This window comes from Agelaius tricolor, unplaced genomic scaffold, assembly GCF_023055355.1.
Source record: "Agelaius tricolor isolate 1412-34295 unplaced genomic scaffold, bAgeTri1.0.p SCAF_28, whole genome shotgun sequence".
Lineage (NCBI taxonomy): Eukaryota > Metazoa > Chordata > Aves > Passeriformes > Icteridae > Agelaius > Agelaius tricolor.
Genome location: NW_027269288.1, coordinates 3,845,409 through 3,865,081, shown reverse-complemented (window position 1 = coordinate 3,865,081; position 19,673 = coordinate 3,845,409). Strand labels below are relative to the sequence as shown.

The 19,673-nt window shown below is 60.8% G+C and overlaps 1 protein-coding gene across 4 annotated transcripts; it reads left to right on the top strand.

Annotated features, from left to right (window-relative positions):
- The first annotated feature begins 5,977 nt into the window (after positions 1-5,977).
- PHC2 (polyhomeotic homolog 2) lies at positions 5,978-19,054 on the top strand. 4 transcript variants are annotated; one of them, XM_071449310.1, is made up of 15 exons: positions 5,978-6,182; positions 9,064-9,249; positions 9,331-9,477; positions 9,549-9,626; positions 9,714-9,875; positions 10,426-10,530; positions 10,599-10,812; positions 11,278-11,612; positions 12,596-12,755; positions 14,144-14,337; positions 15,840-15,971; positions 16,059-16,192; positions 16,821-16,962; positions 17,590-17,875; positions 18,294-19,054. In XM_071449310.1, exons 2-15 carry the CDS (start codon positions 9,106-9,108, stop codon positions 18,446-18,448), a joined length of 2,388 nt encoding a protein of 795 aa, XP_071305411.1. In that variant the 5' UTR covers positions 5,978-6,182; positions 9,064-9,105; the 3' UTR covers positions 18,449-19,054. The 4 variants fall into 4 exon arrangements, with proteins under 4 accessions (XP_071305411.1, XP_071305413.1, XP_071305410.1 ...); XM_071449312.1 differs by having other exon boundaries at positions 9,319-9,477; positions 17,635-17,875; XM_071449309.1 differs by having other exon boundaries at positions 9,319-9,477.
- The last annotated feature ends 619 nt before the right edge of the window (positions 19,055-19,673 follow it).

Genomic DNA, 19,673 nt, shown 5'->3' with positions numbered 1-19,673 from the left:
AAAAACCACTTTTTTTACTCAAGAAAAAGGGGTTTTGTCTCTCAAGAAAAGTATCCTTTCCAAAAAACCCTCTTAAATTCCAAGAAAAGCCCTTTTTATTTCCAAACCCATTTTTTCTTGTAGAATGTAGAGAATTTCTTTGTAGAGCTCGAAAGTCCATTTTCAGCCTTTTCTTTTTCCTGTAAAAAAACAGCTATTTTGGTTTTTTGTAAAAGCACTTGTTTTTTCCAGAAAGTCTCTTTTTTCCAAGAATAATTTTAAAAAAAGCCTCTTTCTCCCCTGGAGTTTTTTCTTAACAAAGTCCACTTAAAAAAAGAGTAATATTCTTTCTTCTCAAAAAAGTGCCTTTTTCTAAAAAAGAAAAAAAACAAACCTTCTTTTTAAAAAAATAAAAGCACCTTCTCTTTTTCCTGAACTCCCTTTTTCCCCTCAAAGGTTTTTTTTGTTTTTTAAAGGAACCTTATTCCAGGGAAAGATCATAATTTTTTCTACAAAATTCCTTTTCTCTAGGAAAAAAAGCATAATTTTTTCTCTGAAAAAAGTGCCTTTTTCTAAAAAAAAAAAAAAAAAAACAAAACAAAACAAAACAGAAAACCCTCTTTTTTAAAAAATAAAATCACCTTCTCTTTTTCCTAAACCCCCTTTTTCCCCTCAAAAGCTTTTTTTTTTAAGGTTTTCCCCTCAAAGGCTTTTCTTCTTTTAAGGGACCTTATTCCAGGGAAAGATATTTTTTTTTCCTACAAAACTCCTTTTCCATAAGAAAAAACACCCTTTTTTCCTCAAAAAAAAGGGGAAAATTAAAAACAAATTAAATAAACTTAATAGAATTTAATTTAAATTTAATTTAATTAATTCCGCAAATTAAAAAAAAATTATTTTCATAGAAAATTCGATATTTTTTAATAGACTTTTTATAGAAAATCTGAATTTTTTCCTTTAAAAAAAAAAAAAAAAGTCTTTTTGCCTGGCAGGCCGGATATGATCCGGCTCCGCTCACATCAGAAAATATCCGGCCCCATTGTTCGGGGCAGCCGCGCCGCGTCCGTGCTTTGTTCCCTCGGGACCCCTTGGGATCCACATAAATATTTGGAGAGCCCCAAACGCTCGGGAAGAAGGACGAGAAATTTTTTTTTATTATTATTATTTTCTCTCCCCTCCACCACCCCCCCACCCCCCCCTTTCCAAACCTTTATTTTTTTTGTGGGGGGGGGGGGGGGGCCAAATGTGACTTTTTGTACCTTGGGACGGAAATTTCCGGCTGGAAACCCAACCCTGCTGCCTGGTGGGAGGTTGAATGGGAGCCCTGCTGGGTGGGAACAATATGGATTTGGGATCAAAAGCTTTTCCCGGCCGCTTCCCCGGAGCGAAGCGGATCCGCAGCGGCGCGGGGCCCGCGGGATGCGCGGAGAGCGGCGCTCCCGGGATTTCGGGGGCTTCCGTGGGGAGAAATGTGGGATTCACGCTCTGATTCCCACCCTCTGGAGCTGGGAGAAGCAGGGGAAAGGATGACAGGATAATGAGGTTGGGAGAGACCTCTAAGATCATCAAATCCTGTGTCCTAGCACCTCTTGTAGCACAAAGTGCCGTGTCCAGGCTTTTCTAAAAAACTTCCAGAGATGTGTTTAAATCTTCAAAATAATTCTTGTCTCATTTGCTGCGCCTGTGTTTGTTCACAAGTGGAATTGTTTACCTGAAGGGAATTGATGAATTACCTGAAAAGAATTGATTAGTTACCCGAAGAGAATTAATAACTGGATTCTGATTCCAATTATCCAATGGATAATTGGATTCTGTGTGAGTGTTTTGATTCACTGGCCAATTAAATCCAGGTGTGTGGGTCGGGACTGTCGGCTGACGGTGACGAGATTCAGTTTAGATGTAATGGGATATAGTATAGAATAATAGAGTGTAATCAAGTAATTAATTAGCCCTCTGATATCCATGGAGTCCTCCTCATCATTTCTCCCTGCCACGGGGTCGCCTTGCTCCGATACAGAGCTGCCCCCTGATGGGGCTGGGATACAGGACAGGGCATAAACCCCATCCCAAAATGTTTGGGATCCAGGGATGGGGGCAGGACATGGAATGGGGGATCTGTCCACCAAGGATAGGGATGCAGGGTGAGGGGGGAATGGGAAATGGGGATCCATCCCATCCATGGGGAATGGGAAATGAGGATCCATCCAGGGGGAATGTGAAACTGGGATCCATCCCATGCTGGGGGAATGGGAAATGGGGATCCATCCCACCCGTGGGGAATGGGAAATGAGGATCCATCCAGGGGGAATGTGAAACTGGGATCCATCCCATGCTGGGGGAATGGGAAATGGGATCCATCCCATCCAGGGAGAAGGGGAAATGGGGATCCATCCCATGCAGGGGATTGTGAAACTGGGATCCATCCCATCCTGGGGAATGGGAAATGGGGATCCATCCCATCCAGGGGGAATGGGAAATGAGGATCCATCCCATGCAGGGGAATGTGAAACAGGGATCTATCCAGGGGGAATGTGAAATTGGGATCCATCCCATGCTGGGGGAATTTGAAATGGGGATCCATCCCATCCAGGGAGAAGGGGAAATGGGGATCCATCCCATCCCAAAGGAATGTGAAACGGGGATCCATCCAGGGGGAATGTGAAATTGGGATCCATCCCATGCTGGGGGAATTTGAAATGGGGTCCATCCCATCCAGGGGGATGGAAAATGGGGATCCATCCTGGGGGAATGTGAAACTGGGATCCATCCCATCCAGGGGGAATGGGAAACAGGGACCCATCCCACCCCAAAGGAAGCCTCAGCTCCAGGATGAGGGATGCCAGTGGCCCATGGCCTCCAACCATGGTGGCTCCCAAGCTCTGTCCCAGGGGTCACCAGCCATGGCTTTTTTTGGGTTGGAAAGGGCAGGATTTGGTTGTGGAGAGGGGTGGTGGGGTGGGGTCTGGGGATCTGGGATCCTACAGGGTCCTGGGGCAGGAAAAGGAAAAAAACAAAAAAAAAGGGGGGGGGGGGGGTGAAAAGAGAAAACAAAGAGGGGAAGGGGGGAAAATAACAAAAAGAGGGAAAATAGTAGGGAATGAGGGAAAAGGGGGAAAAACGGGGGATAAAGGGAGGGAGAAGGGGAGAAAAGAGTTGAGGGAGAGAGGAAAAGAGGGGGGAAAAAAGGAAAATGGGGGAAATGGGAAAAGCAAGGGAGAAGGGGGAAGATGGGAAAAGTGGAAGTAAAACATAGGGAAGGGGAATAAAGGGAAGAAAATGGGGAGGAAGAGGGGAAAACCAGGGGAAAAGTGGGAGGAAAATGAAAAAAGCTGGGAGAGGATAAAGGGGAGGAAGAGGGATAAAGCAGGCAAAGAGGAAAAATAAGAAACGAGGGAAAGGGGTGGAAAGGAGGAAAAAAAGAGAAACAGAGGAAAAACAAGGGAAAGAAGGAAAAGGGGATGATAGGAAGGAAAAACGGGAGAAAACCGGAAGAACAGGGGAAAGGGGGGGAAAGAGATGAAGCTGGGGGCAACAGAGAGAAACAGGAGAAAGGGGGGAGACAGAGAAAAAGCAGGGGGAAATAGAGGGGGGGAAAAGGGCAAATGGGGGAAAGGAGAGAAATCTGGAAGGAAATCCGTGGGGAATCAGGGAGAGCAAGGCTAAAGAGGCAAAGAGAGGCCGGCGGGACCGGCGGGACCCGGGATCCGCCCTGCCCCAGCCCCGGCGCCTCCTCGCGGCAGCGGCCGGGCAGCCCCCGAGGGGTCGGGACGTGTCCCCAGAGCCCCCAGGGCCACCCCAGAGCCCCCAGGGCCGCCCCAGAGCCACCCCCGTATCCCCACAGCTCCTCAGTATCCCCAGAGCCCCCAGGGCCACCCCAGAGCCACCACTGTGTTCCCATAGCCCCCCAGTGCCCCCATAGCCCCCCAGTGCCCCCATAGCCCCCCAGTGGCCCCATAAGTCCTCTCGGCGCCCCCATAGGCCCCTCCAGTACCCCATATTACCCCCATTTCCCCCCAATAACCCACCCAGTGCCCCTATAGACCCCAGTGGCCCCATAAGTGCTCTCGGTGCCCCCATATCCCCCCAGCACCCCCATATCCCCCAATAGCCCACCCAGTACCCTCATACCCCCCCAGTGCCCCCATAGCCCCCCAGTCTGCCCCAGTGCCCCCACAGAGCCCCCACAGCCCCCTCATAGGCCTTAGGGCCCCCCCTGACTGCTCAGTGTCCCCCCATATCCCCCCAGTGTCCCCAACATTGCACACAGGGAATGTCCCCCCATATCCCCCCCAGTGTCCCCAACATTGCACACAGGGAACGTCCCCCCATATCCCCCCCACCTCAGTGTCCCCAGCATGGCACACAGGGAATGTCCCCCCATATCCCCCCAGTGTCCCCAACATTGCACACAGGGAATGTCCCCCCATATCCCCTCAGTGTCCCCAGCATTGCACACAGGGAATGTCCCCCCATATCCCCCCAGTGTCCCCAACATTGCACACAGGGAATGTCCCCCCATATCCCCCCAGTGTCCCCAACATTGCACACAGGGGAATGTCCCCCCAAATCCCCTCAGTGTCCCCAGCATGGCACACAGGGGAATGTCCCCCCATATCCCCCCAGTGTCCCCAACATGGCACACAGGGGAATGTCCCCCCATATCCCCCCAGTGTCCCCAACATGGCACACAGGGGAATGTCCTGGGGGGGACGGACCCCAGCTCGGACGGGCTTTGGTGGCCACGAGTGACCCCCGAGCGGACCGGCACCGGTGCCACCTCCCCCCGCAGTGCCGACCATGCCCGGGATGACACGGGAGACACCGGGCAGCGGGGCCAGCACCCCCGTACGGCAGCATCCGCCCGGTACCGGCGCTGGTCCCTTGCGGTGACCCCGGGTGACCGCAGGAAGCACCGGGGATCGGTGCCACCCCCTCCCCGACAGCTCCGGGGCCGGTTCTATCCGGTACCTACTGCCGGCACCGGGGACCGCCGGACCGGCCTCGGGGAACACCGGGGACGGTGTCAGCACCCCCGCCAAGCCATCCGGCCGGTGTGTGCCCCCAGCATCCCCGCAGGAAACACCGGGCACGGGTGGCACCGGCCGGTGTGTGCCCTCAGCATCCCCGCAGGAAACACCGGGCACGGGTGGCACCGGCCGGTGTGTGCCCTCGGCATCCCCGGGTGACCCCCGGTGGCGGCGGGGGCCGGTGCCATCATCCCTCCAGCGCCGGTGCCGGTCCTGGGGCAGCCCCGAGGTGACTCCGAGCAGCAGCGGGGACTCCGGTCACCGTCCCCCGCTGCCCCATCCCGGCCATCCCGCCCCAGCACTTTCCGGGGTGACTCCTGGAAGCACCGGGGGGCAGCGGCACCGTCCCCACGCTGCGGCATCCCGCCGGTACCGACCCTCGGGGTGACTCGGTGTGGCACAGGGGACAGGCACCACCACGCCTGTGTCGCTGCGTCCCCCCGGTAGCGACGCTCAGCATCCCCAGGGTGACCCCGGGTGACCCCGGCGGCGGCAGGGACCGGTGCCACCACTGTCCCCAGGCTGCCGCATCCCGCCCCGCGCAGCGCCGGGCTGACTCGAGCGACCCCATGCGACAGCGGCGACCGCTGCCACCAACTCCACGCCGCGTCTTCTTGCCCCAGCCGGCCCTCAGCGTCCTCGGGGTGACCCCGGGCGACCCCGGGGACCGCCGCCAGCATCCCTAGGCCGCAGCGTCCTGCCGGGCCTGACTCGGGGCAGCCCCGGGATGGCTCCTGGAAGCACGGACGAGCGGATCTCCGTGGTTCTCCGCTGCCGAGCCCCGCCGGTCCCAGTCCCGGCCCGCTCCCCTCGGGCCCATCCGCGCCCCCTCCTCTCCCCATTGCCATGGCGACCCCGCTCACCGCCCCCCCTCCCCACCGGGGTTGCCATGGCGAGCGCGAGCAGCGGGCGCGCGGCGCGGTGGGCGGGGCACGCGGGGCGGGCGGGGCGGCGATTGGCCGGGCGGCGCCACGTGACGCGCGCAGGAATGCAAATGAGCGATGGCCTCGCGCCGCCGCCGCGCCGCCGCCTGAGGGAGGGAGGAGGGAGCGGGCCCGGCCCGGCCCCGCCGGGACCCCCGGGACCCCCGCAACCCCCGCTCCGGGACCCCCCGGCGCCCCCCGGGCCATGGCACAGCCCGCCCGCCGCCTCCGCCTCGCCCGGCCCGGCCCGCAGGTACCGCGCGTGCCGCCGCTACCGGGCCCCGGCGGCTTTGTCTGGGCCGGGGGGTGGGGGGGGGCGGCTGAGGGGAGGGGGGGGCCGCGCATGCGCACCCGCCGTGCCTCAGTTTCCCCACCCGGGGCCGTGGCCCCCGCCGCTCCCCGTCTCTCGTGGAGCCCCCATTTCCCACCCCATCCGTGTCTCCCCTCCTTCCCTTTCTCCTGAGCCCCCTCCTCTGGTTCTGGACTCCCTTGTTATTATTATTACTGCTATTATTGCCCACCGCCCACCATCATATTCCAGTGCCCCCCAGTGTTATCTCTGGCCCCCTATACTATATCTGACCCCCTTGTCTTCTATCCCACCCCTTGTCATCATATCCCACTCCCCATCTTTTCTGATTTTGCACCGTTAGTATTATTCCCACCCCCCACCATCATGTTCCAGTCCCTGCTGTTTTATCTGACTCCCCTTTTATTAAATCTGGCCCTCTCTTTTCCTTTCTATCCCACCCCACTAGTGTTTTCCATCCCTCACCAGGCTCTTGCATCCCCTCTCTTATTCTGCACCTCCTTATCATTCCCTATGTCATATCCTGCTGCTCCCCGTCCTGCACCCCTTTATTATTATTTTTGTCCACCCCCAATCATATTCTTGCTGTTACCTCTGACCCCCTATATTGTATCTGCCCTCCCAGTGTCATATCTGACCTCCCTCACTTGTATCCAACCCTGTCATTTGTGTTTTCCCCTCTTTCCCATTATTTTCCACCCTCTCCCCTGCTTTTGCTTCCTCTTATTATTATTCCCACCCCACCATCATTTTCCAATCCCTACTCTCTGACCCCTCTCTTTTCTATCCCAACTTCCCACCAGATCCCACCCTTCACCAGCACCTTGCATCCCCCCTTATTCTGAACCCCCATATTTTTCCCCCTGTATTGCTCCATGCTGCTGCTTACTGTCCCATCTTCCCCCTCTAGATCCCATATTGCCCCCACAACCTGTCTGTGTCCCCATCCCATCCCACTCCTCCAGGATTTCCCTACCCCCTCATCATTTGCCACCCCCATTTTGGGCTCAGCTCAGGGAATTCCAGCTCTTCCTGTCCTGGCTGTGGGACCCCCCATGTTCCCCCACCCCAGTGGGTCCCAGCACTACTCAAAATCTTCCCTTTTTTTGTTATTTTGGGTGGGTGGAATGGTTTGGAGGTTTGACTTCTGGGTCAAAAGTGAGCTGTCCCCATCTGACACCCCAAATTCCCTGGTGGGGTTTGGTGTGGGTGAGGACAGGCTTGGACCCACAGTGGGTGGGAGCTGTGGGGGGCTTTGCCCACCCCTGGGGGATTGACTCCAGATGGGCCTGGTGTGATCCCTCTGTGTCAGTGACCCCATGTCACCTCGATGCCACCAGAGCAGGAAATCCAGGTCTGTGGCTGTTGGGTGGGAAAAGGGTGCCTAAAGCCCCTGCAGCTGATGGTGAACATGCCCTGGATGCAGACCCGAGGGTGGGCAGTGTCACAGGCCACATGCACTGCCACACGTGGCTGTCCCACCCTGTGGTCTGCCACAGTGGCATCTCAGGGGACAAAGCCCTGTGGGCTGCACGAGGCCAGGACATCACTGCTGCCACATCGCTCCTGTGCCAGGCTGGGATGGCCTGTGGCGCCCTGCTCTGGCATGGTGACCAAGGCCACCCTCAGTGCCTGCTGTCCATAGTCTCCAGTGTCCCACACTGTTGTCCCTGGTCCCACTGTGGTGGCACTGCAGGGGCTGTCGGGTGACACGGGTGGAGCGTGGTGGCCATGGGTGGCTGTCGGTGACCATGGAGTGGCTGTGGTGACAGAGGTGCCACCCACAACCCCCCTCTCTGGCCCCCACAGCACTGTCCCCATCCTCCTCCTGTTCTGTCATGCTGTCTGTCCCCCTCCTGCCATCCATTCATCGCTCTTCCTCCTTCCATCTGCCTTTCCCCTCATCCATTTCCTCTGTCCATTCTTCCCTGCATCCCTCTCCAGTGTCCATCCAGCCTTTCTTCCATCCCTTCCTCCCTTTTGTGTCTTTTCATCTGTCCATACTTCCTCCCTCCTGTCTGCTCTGTTCTTCCCTCCATCCCTTGGTCCCTCACTTTCCTGCTTTTTTTCAGCATTTCCTTCTATCCTTGCATCCTTTCCTCATTCTGTCCATCTTTCTGTCCATCCATCATTCCTTCCTTCCGTTCTTAGAGCCGTCATTCCTTCTGTCTGTCATTTATTCTGTCCTCTTGTCCATCCTTCCATCCTTGACCCCTCCTAGTCCATGCCTTCCATCCTTGACCTCTCTTCCTTTTGTCTTTCCTGTCCTTCTTGTCTCTTCTTCCTTACTTCTATCTGTCCTTATGTCCATCCTCCCTCCTCCCCTCCATTTTCCTTTCTGCCCATCCATCATTCCATTTGTCCATCCCTTTCCTTCTCCTGTTTGTCATTCTCTCTTGCCTTCCATCCTTCATCCCTTTCCTGCTTCTACCCTTTCCCAGTTCCATAACTCCCTTGGTTTCTCTCTTTCTTTCCTCTCCTTCCTTCATTTCCTTCTCTCCATCCGTCTCTTTCCTACTGTCCTCCGTTCCTCATTTCCTTTTGTCTGTCTGTCCTTTCATCCCTCTCTTCCTCCATTCCATCCTTCTGTCCATCCCTACCTCCTCACCTCCATCTCTCTGCCTTCCAGCCTTCCTCCTGTCCTTTCCTTCCCTCTGTCCATGCTCCCTTTCCCCATTTTCCCTGGGACACTGACCCCAGTTTAGCAGAGGCAGATGAGCCACAGGGTCTCCCATCATTCTTCCTCTACCCCACCTTCCTCCTCCCCTGTGCTTCCAACATCCAGGCACGATGGATCCCCCCTCACTGTGTTCCTCCTCCCCAGCTCTAGTCTGACCCTCTTCCACCATCCCGGCCCGGCCCCGCCATGGAGAATGAGCAGCTCCCGGCCCCAGCTCCCGCCAGCAGCGCCGGCGGCACGGCCCCAGCGCCCGCCAGCAGCGCGGCCACGCGCCCGCCCGGACCCCAGATCTCTGTCTACAGCGGCATCCCCGACCGCCAGACCGTGCAGGTACGGGGCTGGGGGCACCCGAGGGTTGGGGGCCAGCGGGGGGGTCGTGGCCACATTTCCTCCCCAAAGGTGATCCAGCAGGCGCTGCACCGGCAGCCCAACACGGCGGCGCAGTACCTGCAGCAGATGTACGCGGCTCAGCAGCAGCACCTCATGCTGCAGACGGCTGCCCTCCAGCAGCAGCACCTCACCAGCGCCCAGCTGCAGAGCCTGGCCGCCGTGCAGCAGGTACGGGCACCCCGCGGGCACGGGGGGTGGCTCGGGGCTGGCACGGCCCTCACCCGCCGCTCTCCCCCAAGGCAAGCCTGGCGGCGAACCGGCAAAGCAGCTCCTCGGGGGGCAACGGCACCCAGCCCGCCCCGGCACAGCAGCCCACGGTGAGTCCCTCAGCCTCCGGGCGCCCACCCGCCCGCCCGTGCCCGCCCGTGCCAGCGCCCCGACCTTGTCCTGGTGCCCCGTTCCAGATCAACCTGGCGACGTCGCCGGCGGCGGCGCAGCTGCTGAACCGGGCGCAGAGCGTGGGGCCCGGCGCGTCGGGCATCGCTCAGCAGGCCGTGCTGCTGGGCAACACTGCCTCGCCCGCCCTCACCGCCAGCCAGGCCCAGATGTACCTGCGGGCACAGATGGTAAGGGTGGGGCTGGGCCCAGGACCATTGGGGAGCCCACCATCCTGTTGTGGGCTGATGGGACCCACCAAGTGCCCATGGCCATGCTATGACACTGTAGGGGTGCTCATTGCTCTCTGTGGCATGCCTGGGACCCATGGGGAATCCATGGGGTGTTCAGAGTCTATGGGGTGCCCCCCACCCTCCTGGGGGTCCGAGGACCCCACAGGGTGCCTGTCACTCTGCTGTGAGGTGTGTAGACCTCGTGAGGTGCCTTCACTCAGCTGAGGGAGCCTGGCCCCCATATAGGGTGAACCCCATCCCACTGGGATGCCCAGACCCCACAGGGCACCCAGAGCTCTGTTGGGGGTACCCAAGCAGGTGCTCTTTGCCTTTGGGGGGGCGTTGGGACCCTCTAGGGTGCCCTCCCCCACAGTGGGCGTGCCTGTTCCTACCCTACATAGATAGAGAGATACCCATGTGCCACCCTGTAGGGACACAGAGGAGGGACACACACAGGGTGTGCCACCCCTGACATGGTGAGCCGTGCACCCACTCTCCCTGTCCCCAGCTCATCTTCACACCCACGGGCCCCGTCAGCGCTGTCCGGCCCGAGAGCCCCGCGCCGGCCCCTCCGCCGGCCCCGCCACCTGCCCCACCACCCACCACCCCTCAGGTGAGTGTCCCCACCCCTGCCAGCCCCCCGCAATCTGCCCCGGCACCCCTGACCCGCTGCCGTTGCAGGTGCACAGCCTGGCCCTGCGCCCTGCCGGCCCCCACCTCCCTGCCCTGGCCATGAAGCCCCCCGGGGGTGCCCCTCCCCGGGCTGGCCCCCCCCGGGGGCCCCCGCCCGACCCCCCCGCCGAGCACCTCAAAAAGGCCGAGGGGCACGAGGGCCGCGCCCATGCCCTGGCCCGCACCACCGCCCCCGCTGCCACCCACCCGCTCGTCACCCCAGGTAAGGGGCTGCTCCGGGGGGGGACACCCCTGGGTGCTGGGGAGTCACGGGCTGTTCACTCTGAAACCAGTGATGGCCCACACTGGTGTGTCCTGCAGCTGTCACCTGCCTGTGTTTGGGACCTTGTGGGTCCGTCCCCTCACTGGGCCCTGCTCGGGAGGGTCTCAGCACCCATGGGATCCCAGGGTCCTGTGGGGTGCAGGGGGCTGGGGCAGTGAGGGTGTGAGCCAGGGGACTCTGTGGAGTGCTGGAGCCTGGGGTGCTGCACTGGCATGGCTCCCAAAATTGGAGACCGCCCCCCCCAGTGCAGCTTCCCACATCAGCAGCAGGAGCTGGCAGAGCTGATTGTCCGAGGGCACCAGAGGGAACAGACACAGAGTGAGCAGCAGCCTCCTGGGGGTGGGTCCCGTGGGCTGAGGTGCTGGTGCTCAGGGGGGATCTCTGTCCCCATTGCTGTCCCCACAGCCTACGCCCCGCTGCAGCCCCCCCAGTTCCTGCAGCAGCCGCCGAAGCCGATGCAGCCGCAGCCGCAGCAGCAGCAGCAGCAGTTCGTCATCCAGCAGCAGCAGCAGCAGCTGGGCCCCCGTGGGCAGCCCCCCTCGGGCCCCCCCAGCACCCCCCAGCTCCAGCCCCTGCCCTCTGCCAGCCCCGGCCCGGGCCCCCAGCCCAAAGCAGGGGTCCCACAGGGAGCAGGGGGCGAGGGTGGCCCCCCCAACGGGCACCCCGGCTGCCACGCTGCCCCCCGCAAGTTCCAGCACGCCTCGGCTGTCATCCTGCAGCTGCAGCCCGCCGGCCCCACGGTGAGGGGCCCCCACACCTCCCCACAAACCTTCAGCAGGAGGGGCCCCCACACCTCCCCCAAAGCCTCCCCCCAAACCCTCACAGTGAGGGGCCCCCAAGCCCCTTGGTGGGAGGAGGGAAAGAGGAATGGGGGCACTGGAGTGGGAGTGGGGGATGCGGGGGAGTCAGTTGTGTGCACACGCGTGTGGGTGTGCAAGTGCACAGTCCCTGCACACGGGTGTGTGCGTGTGTGGTCCTGAGCTGTGCATGGGGGCCCAGCTGTCACATCAGTGTGCAGGTGTACAGGTGTGCACGCTCAGGCCCCGCTGCATGTGTGTACCTGCTCCATGCACACCTGTGCACGGGATTGCCCCATCCATGGCACTTTCATGGCTGTGTGTGCCTGGTCCTGTGACATGGGGAGCATGTGGCTGATCCGTGTGTGTGTGCATGTGTTTGAGCTCGTATGTCTGACCGTGCATGTGTGTCCTGGACCCACACAAGTGTGTGTGTGTGCACAGCTTTGCCAGATGCACGCACATGCATGTGTGCGTATGTGCATGTGTGTGCTCCCCGCATGTGTGTGCACACTCAGCTCCATGCACATGAGTGCAGACATGCTTGCCTGGCCCATGTGTGTGCACCTGTGCTTGACCCATGTGTGTCTGGCCTGTGCATGTGTGTGACACTCATGCCAGCCCCGTGCACGTGTGTGTTTGTGGGATGTGTACAGGCTCCTTGCACACATGTGCGTGCCAGATCAGGTGTGTCTGGACACGCATGCCCATCTGTGACACACGTGTGTGCATGTGCATGCCCACTCCAGGCACATGCTTGTGTGTGACCCATGCACGGGTGTGCACACTCCAGTCGTGCAGGTGAATGTCCCTGTGCCACCCGCACACGCACCTGCCCCGCGCCCTGCACGTGCGTGTGCACACTTTACCCCTGCCCATGTGTGTGCACACCTGACCCTGCCCCACGCGTGTCCCTGCCACCACAGCCGTCCCTCGGGGTCCCCGAGGGCGCCCGCCGGGACCCGCTGCCCGTGCCGAGGAGCGCCGAGAGCCCGCCTGCCGCCCCGCCGCAGCCCCCCGCCCTGTCGCCGCCCGCCGCCCCCCCGGGCCCCGACACCCCCGAGGGCGAGCGGCCCCTCACGCACGGTAAGCGCCCGCCCAGCTCCCACAGGCACCCACTCGCGGGGTGCTGCACCCCAAGCAAGCCCTGATGCAGCAGGGGCCGGTGAGGCCGGGCAGCGCTGCGGGAGCGAGGGCAGCGCTGAGGGGAGCGAGGGCAGCGCTGAGGGCAGCGCTGAGGGGAGCTCGCTCAGCCCTGGGCTGCGGGCCGGGTGCGGCTCCCGCCGCTGCCGCTAGGGGGGGCACGCACGCCTCGCTGACGCACGGAGGGCACCCGAGGGGCGGGCCCGTGACCACGCCCCTTTCTGTAGGCGCGGTTGTGGCGCGCGTGCAGAGGAGGCGTGGCCACATCTGGAGACTCCGCCCCGGCTGTGTGGGGGTGCAACCTGGTGGGGGCGTGGCCACGCCTGTGCAGTCACGCCCCTTGTGGAGCGAGGCTCCGCCCCCGATGGCGGGGGCGCGGGAGGCGGGGCCTTGTTGAGGAGGGCGTGTCCGAGGCTCTGGGCGCGCGCGGCGGCAGCACCCGCCAATGGGCGCGCGGGGGCGTGTCCGCAGCAGGCCCCGCCCCCGCCGCCGCCTTTGTCCCCGCTCGGCCCTGGCCCCGCTCCCGGCGCCGCTCCCGCCGCAGCCCCGGCCCGGGCCCCCCGCCATGGCCCCCCCGACCCCCTGAGCGCCCGGTGAGTGAGCGCCGACCGCAGCGGCCAGGCCCGGCCCGGGGCGGCGGCGGCGGCGGCTCTGACCTCACTTCCGCATCCGCCCCCGGCCCCGGTCCGGCCCCGCGGCCCGGGCGAGGGAGGGGCGGGGGCAGCGGGAGCCGCCGCCGCCGCCGGACAAAGGTGATGGGGGTGCCGGGGCCTGCGCGGCCCGAGGCGGCCTGGAGAGGAGCGGGATCGGGGTGGGCTGGGCCGGGGCCCGCGGGCCCCGCGGGGCTGTGCTGGGGCTTTGCCGAGTGCGCTGGGGCTCGCTGGGATCTCACGGGCGCAGATCGGGCCCTGCCGCGGCGGTACCGGGATGTGCCGCGGCCTGAGGGGGTGGTTCGGGCCTCTCCGGGGCCGCACTGGGCCGTGCTGGTGCAGATCGGCGCTTTCCGGGTTGGATCGAGCCCTGTTGGGGCCTTTCTGGGGCAGATCGGGGCTTTCCGCCGTACACGGAGCCCCGCCGGGGCAGACGCGGCCTTGCCGGTGCCTCACAGCGCCGCGCCGGGGCTGTCCCGCTCCCCCTGCGCTCTGCGGCTGTGTCCCGACTTCTCCGGGTATTTTGGGGGCCCTTTCCCCCCTTTGGCACCCCCCGGGGCCGGCTGGGCGGCGCTGGGAGCGGCAGCAGCTGCTCCCCGTTCCAGCTGTATGGAAATCGCGGCCCCGCGTCAGCGCGGCGTCAGCGCCCGCCCCTCACCGCGTGTGCCCCGCTGTCCCCAGAGCCCCCCGAGCGCCTCCATGCGCAGCCCCGCATTCCCGGGATGACCTCGGGCTCCGGCAGCGCTGCCGCCACCGTCGCCGGCGCCGCCCCCCACAATGGTGAGAACAAACCGCCCCAGGCCATCGTGAAACCCCAGATCCTCACGCACGTCATCGAGGGCTTCGTCATCCAGGAGGGCGCCGAGCCCTTCCCGGTAACGTATCCCGCTCTGCCGGGGCTGGGCTCGGGGGGAACGGGGGGCACGGTCAGGCGTGAACCCCCAAATCCATCCCCTGCTTCATCATCCGGGAAGGGGCTGAGCTGCTCCCGGTGCTCCCTGTGGGTTTATCCCGTTACCGGGTGTTTTGGCATTCGGGAAGGGGTTGAGCCCTTCCCGGTAACGGATCCCAATGTCCCTGCCCTTGTTGCTGAATTTGGGCGGTTGGGAGTGGAGCACCCACCATCGTGAAGCCCCAAATCCTCACCCGTTTCATCGAGGACGTCATCCAGGAAGGGGCAGAACCATTCCCAGTAATGTATATCTCTCTCTGCATCCTTATTCCTGAATTTAGGACCATTCCCACTAATGTTTATCTCTCTCTGCATCCTTATCCCTGAATTTGGGGGTTTTGGGAATGGCGCATCCAAACAATCATCACCCCCCCACTCCCCCAAATCCTCCACCCATGTGTTGAGGGCTTCATGACTGAGAAAGGGGCAAAAATGTTCCTGGTATGATATCTCCCCCTCCCTATCCCCTCTTTCTGGGACAGAGGGATGTTGGGAATGGGCATCCAGGCCTTTGTGAACCCCCAAATCTTCCCCCACGTTATTGAGTTTTTCATCATTCAGGAAGGGGCTGAGCTGTTCTGGTAATGTATCCACCCATCCATATCCTTATCCCTGGATCTGTGTGTGTGTGACAGGGGGGCTTCTGGATTTGGGGGGTTGGGAATGAGGCACCCAGACAATTGTGAGCCCCCAGGTGTTACACACGTTATTCTGTAATTCATTGTCCAGGAAGGGGCAGAACCATTCCTGGTGATGCTTTCCCCTCTCCCTGTCCTTGCTTCTGGGTTTGGGGGCTTGGGAATGGGGCAACCACACCACTGTGAATCCCCAAATCTTCACATCTGTGAGTTCCTTATTGTGCAGGGAAGGGGCTGAGCCATTCCCAGTAATGTATCCCCCTCCACCTGTCCTTGTTCCTGGATGTGGGAAATTGGGGAGAGGGCTCCTGCATTTGGGGGGCTGGGAATGGGATGCCCAGACAATCATGAGCCCCCACATCCTCACCCATCTTACTGAGCATTTCCATCATCTGGGAAGAGACAGAGCTGTTCCAGTAACATACCTGATCTCCTTCCTGGAGCTGAGGGGTTGGGAAGGTGGGGGTGGGATTGGGTCACTTTGACAATGATGAACCCCCAAACCCTTGCCTGTGTTACTGAGCACTTTAGCAGCCAGGAAGGGATAGAATCATTCCTGGTAACATATCCTCCTCCCCTTATCCTTGCTCCTGGATTCGAGGGGTCAGGATTGGGTCACTCCAAGAATATCTGGACCCCAAATGCCTGCCCTTGTCACCACCTGCCCCCAGGGAGGTGCAGAGCTGGTAACATCCCCGTGGGTGTGAGGGTTGGGATGGGCCCTGGCAGCCCCGTGGGCACGCCCGGGGGTCGCTGGGGCACAGGTGCAGCCGGGTGTGTTGCACAGGTGGGCCGCTCCTCGCTGCTGGTGGGGGCCCTGCACAAGCAGTATGCACAGGAGCTGCTGCCAGACAAGCTCCCAGCACAGGACAACACCACCACCACCGACTCGGACATGGAGGAGCCGTACCTGCAAGGTAGCGCCCGGGCCCTGGGACCCCCCTGAGCCCCCCGGGACCCCCCTGAGTGCCCCCCCGGCTGAGCTGGCTGGTTTCTCTCTCTGGGTGTCCCTCCACGCCCCCCAGAATCCAAAGAGGAGGGGAACCCCCCCAAGTTGAAGTGTGAGCTCTGTGGCCGCGTTGACTTCGCCTACAAGTTCAAGCGCTCCAAGCGCTTCTGCTCCATGGCCTGTGCCAAGAGGTAACCCCAAAATGCACCCAACCCCTCCTTGGTGTGGTAGAAATAACCCCAAAACCCACCCAACCCCTCCTTGGTGTGGTAGAGGTAACCCCAAAACCCATGCTGTCCCTCCATGGCAGGGTAGAGGTGACCCCAAAATCCACCCAGCCCCTCCATGCTGTGTAGAGGTAACCTCAAAATCCACCCAACCCCTCCTTGATAGGATAAAGGTAACCCCAAAACCCACCCATCCCTCCACGGCAGGGTAGAGGTAACCCCAAAATCCACACAGGCCCCTCCACAGCTGGATAGAGGTAGCCCCAAAATCCATTCAAGCAGGGTAGAGGCAACCCCAAAACCCACCTGACAGAGCAGATGTAACAACAAAACCCATTTGGACCCTCTTCAGTGGGGCAGAGGTACCCTAAAACCCACTTGGCAAGAGTAGAGGTAGCCCCAGAAATCACCTGCCAGGGTAAAGGTAACCTGAAAATCCCTTCAGCATGGGAGGGGTAACCCCAAAATCTGCCTGCTTGGGGTTGGGGTAACCCCAAAACCCACCCTTCCCCTCTTGTTTGGTGGGGTAGAGGTATCCCCAAAGTTCCCCCAGTGGGGTGGGGACCCCTCCGTGACCCGTGGCTCTGTGCAGGTACAACGTGGGCTGCACCAAGAGGGTGGGGCTGTTCCACCCCGATCGCAGCAAACTCCAGAAACCGGGAGGGCCCCCCCACGGGCGGCGCCGCAGCTGCAAAGGGACCCTGCCCCCCCTGAGCAAGGACAGCAAGAAACAGGTGAGGGGACACGGGGCGGGCACTGGGCACAGGGTTTGTCCCCAGCTGGGTTTGGCCTCGGGGCTGGGATTTGTTCCCAGATTTGGGAATGTGGGGTGGGCTCCAAGCCTTGGGTTTGTCCCTGACTTTGGGGGCACAGGGGGGGCACTGAGCACAGGATTTACCCCCAGTGATGGGGACACGGGGTGGGCACTGAGGCCAGGGTTTGGTCTCAAATGGGGGACATGGGGTGGGTGCCGAGCCTGGGGTGTGTCCCTGAATTTTGGGAATGTGGGGTGGGCACTGAGGCTGGGGTTTGTCCCTGAATTTTGGGAATGTGGGGTGGGCACTGAGCCTGGGGTTTGTCCCTGAATTTTGGGAACATGGGGTGGGCACTGAGGCTGGGGTTTGTCCCTGAGTTTTGGGATCACGGGGTGGGCACTGAGGCTGGGGTTTGTCCCTGAATTTGGGAACATGGGGCAGGTGCTGAGGCTGGGGTTTGTCCCTGAGTTTTGGGATCATGGGGTGGGCGCTGAGGCTGGGGTTTGTCCCTGGATTTTGGTGACACGGGGCAGGTGCTGAGGCTGGGGTTTGTCCCTGAGTTTTGGTGACACGGGGCAGGTGCTGAGGCCAGCACTGCCCCCGCAGCCCCCGGGGTCTGTCCCAGCGGGGTCGGTGACGGCGTCCTTGCAGCTCAACCACAGCCAGGAGGATTCCAGCCGCTGCTCGGACAACTCCAGCTACGAGGAGCCGCTGTCGCCCATCTCCGCCAGCTCCTCCACATCGCGGCGCCGGCAGGGGGAGCGGGAGCTGGAGCTGCGGGACATGGAGCTGCCCGACCGCGACCTGCCCGGCCTCGGCCACCGCTTCCTGCCCAGCGAGCCCAGCAAGTGGAACGTGGAGGACGTTTACGAGTTCATCCGCTCGCTGCCAGGTGAGGAATGTCCTGGCATGGACGGGGAGATACCCGCAGATACCCAGCACTGTGGTGATCTACTCAAGGATAACCCCAAAATTGTGGTTTTGGGGAGAGATTTATTCACAGAGAACCCCATAGATATGTTTTTGAGTAGGATTTACACACAGATAATCCCATAAATATATTTTTGGGGGATGACTTACTCACAGATAACCCCATAAATATTTTTTGGGGGAATGGATTCCTCTCACAAACCCATTAATATTTTGGGGGGAGCATGGGGACTTACAAATAAACCTCAAGGATAATTGGTGGAAGCCATTTACATGTAACTCCCTAAATAAGATTTTTTGGGTGGTTCAAGCACGGAGAAGCCCCTGAGTGTATTTTTGGGGTCTGTGAGAGGCTTTGCTGATGCTGCCCCTCCCCACAGGCTGCCAGGAGATCGCAGAGGAGTTCAGGACACAGGAGATCGACGGGCAGGCGCTGCTGCTGCTCAAGGAGGATCATCTCATGAGCACCATGAACATCAAGCTGGGCCCTGCCCTCAAGATCTACGCCCGCATCAACATGCTCAAGGACTCCTGAGGGGGGGGCACGGGACCCCACTCCCCCCACGGGACCCCTGACCCCCCCATGGCCCCGGGGAGGGGGTGAGGGGGGGGGGGGAGACACTTGTGAGCACACCCCGCCCCCCCTGCCCCCCCGGGGGGTGTAAATAGCCCGTAGCTCTAGAGCCCCCCACACCCCTCCAGCTTTGGGGGGTCACCCCCCCTTCTCCAGCAGCGAGGGGGTCCCCACGTGTCCCCCCCGTGTCCCCCCAGGTCAGCAGAGCCAAGCAGGACGGTTGCCTTAACGTGTGCTCCCTCCCCCGGCTGGGATTGGGGCCCCCAGGGAGGTTTGGACTCCCCCCAAAGGGGGTCAGGGAGAGGTGGGGGGCGCAGAGGAGGCGTCACCCCCCATTCACACACACCCCCCACACGCTGGGCTGGGTTTGGGGGCACCCAAGCAGAGGACAGTGGTGGGGGTCCCCCCCCCAGGCAGGTAAGGACCCCCCCACTCCCCCCTCAGCCAGCACGATCTTTTTAAGAAAAGAAAAGGAAAAAAAAAATGGAAAAAAACACATGGTCCCACCCCCCCTTTTCCTGTTTTTTGTTTTTGTTTTTAATAAACACTGAAAAAAAAAAAAACAAACCTGGGACTTTCCCAGTTTTCTTCACTTCCCACCTCCAAATTTCTTCCCCCTGAAACTAAGGCAGGAACTCGGGCCTGTCTCCAAGTGCCACCAAGGGTGGTGGGACTTCTGTGGCCAGTGGGGACAGGGCTCATTCTGTGTCACCTGGGGCTCCCTCCTGCCCCCCAGCTGGAAGTGGGGACATCACTGTGGTGACAGTGGCACCCTCCACACCTCCAGGTGACCCCCAAGTCCCAGTGCTTAGGGGGACACAGGGTCCCCAGGTCGGGGAGGTGGTGGCATGGCCCTGCAGCTGTCCTGGGGCTGTGACACATCCTGGGAGCTGAGGGGCCTGGAGAGGGGGCCCTGGATGTAGCCCCTGTACTGAGGTGTCCCCAGAGCCGGTGGCTGTGACACGGCCATGGTGCAGTGTCCCCAAGCACTGATGTTGATAAGAGTGTCCCAAAAGCTGATAAGCACAATGCTGTGATAAGCACAGTGGTGAGGTGTCCCCAGAGCCGTGGCCACGGTGGTGACAGATCCTTGGAGCTGGTGACCATGGACATGGTACCACTGTGACATGGCCCTGGGGCTCTGTGCTGACCCCAGAGCTGTGGCCACCATGAGGTGTCCCTGGAG

Coding starts and splice junctions, on each gene's coding strand:
- PHC2 (XM_071449309.1), top strand. CDS start 9,106: ATGGAGAATGAGCAGCTCCCGGCCCCAGCTCCCGCCAGCAGCGCCGGC. Junction 9,627..9,713: donor CCCCGGCACAGCAGCCCACG/GTGAGTCCCTCA, acceptor GCCCCGTTCCAG/ATCAACCTGGCGACGTCGCC. Junction 11,613..12,595: donor TGCAGCCCGCCGGCCCCACG/GTGAGGGGCCCC, acceptor CTGCCACCACAG/CCGTCCCTCGGGGTCCCCGA.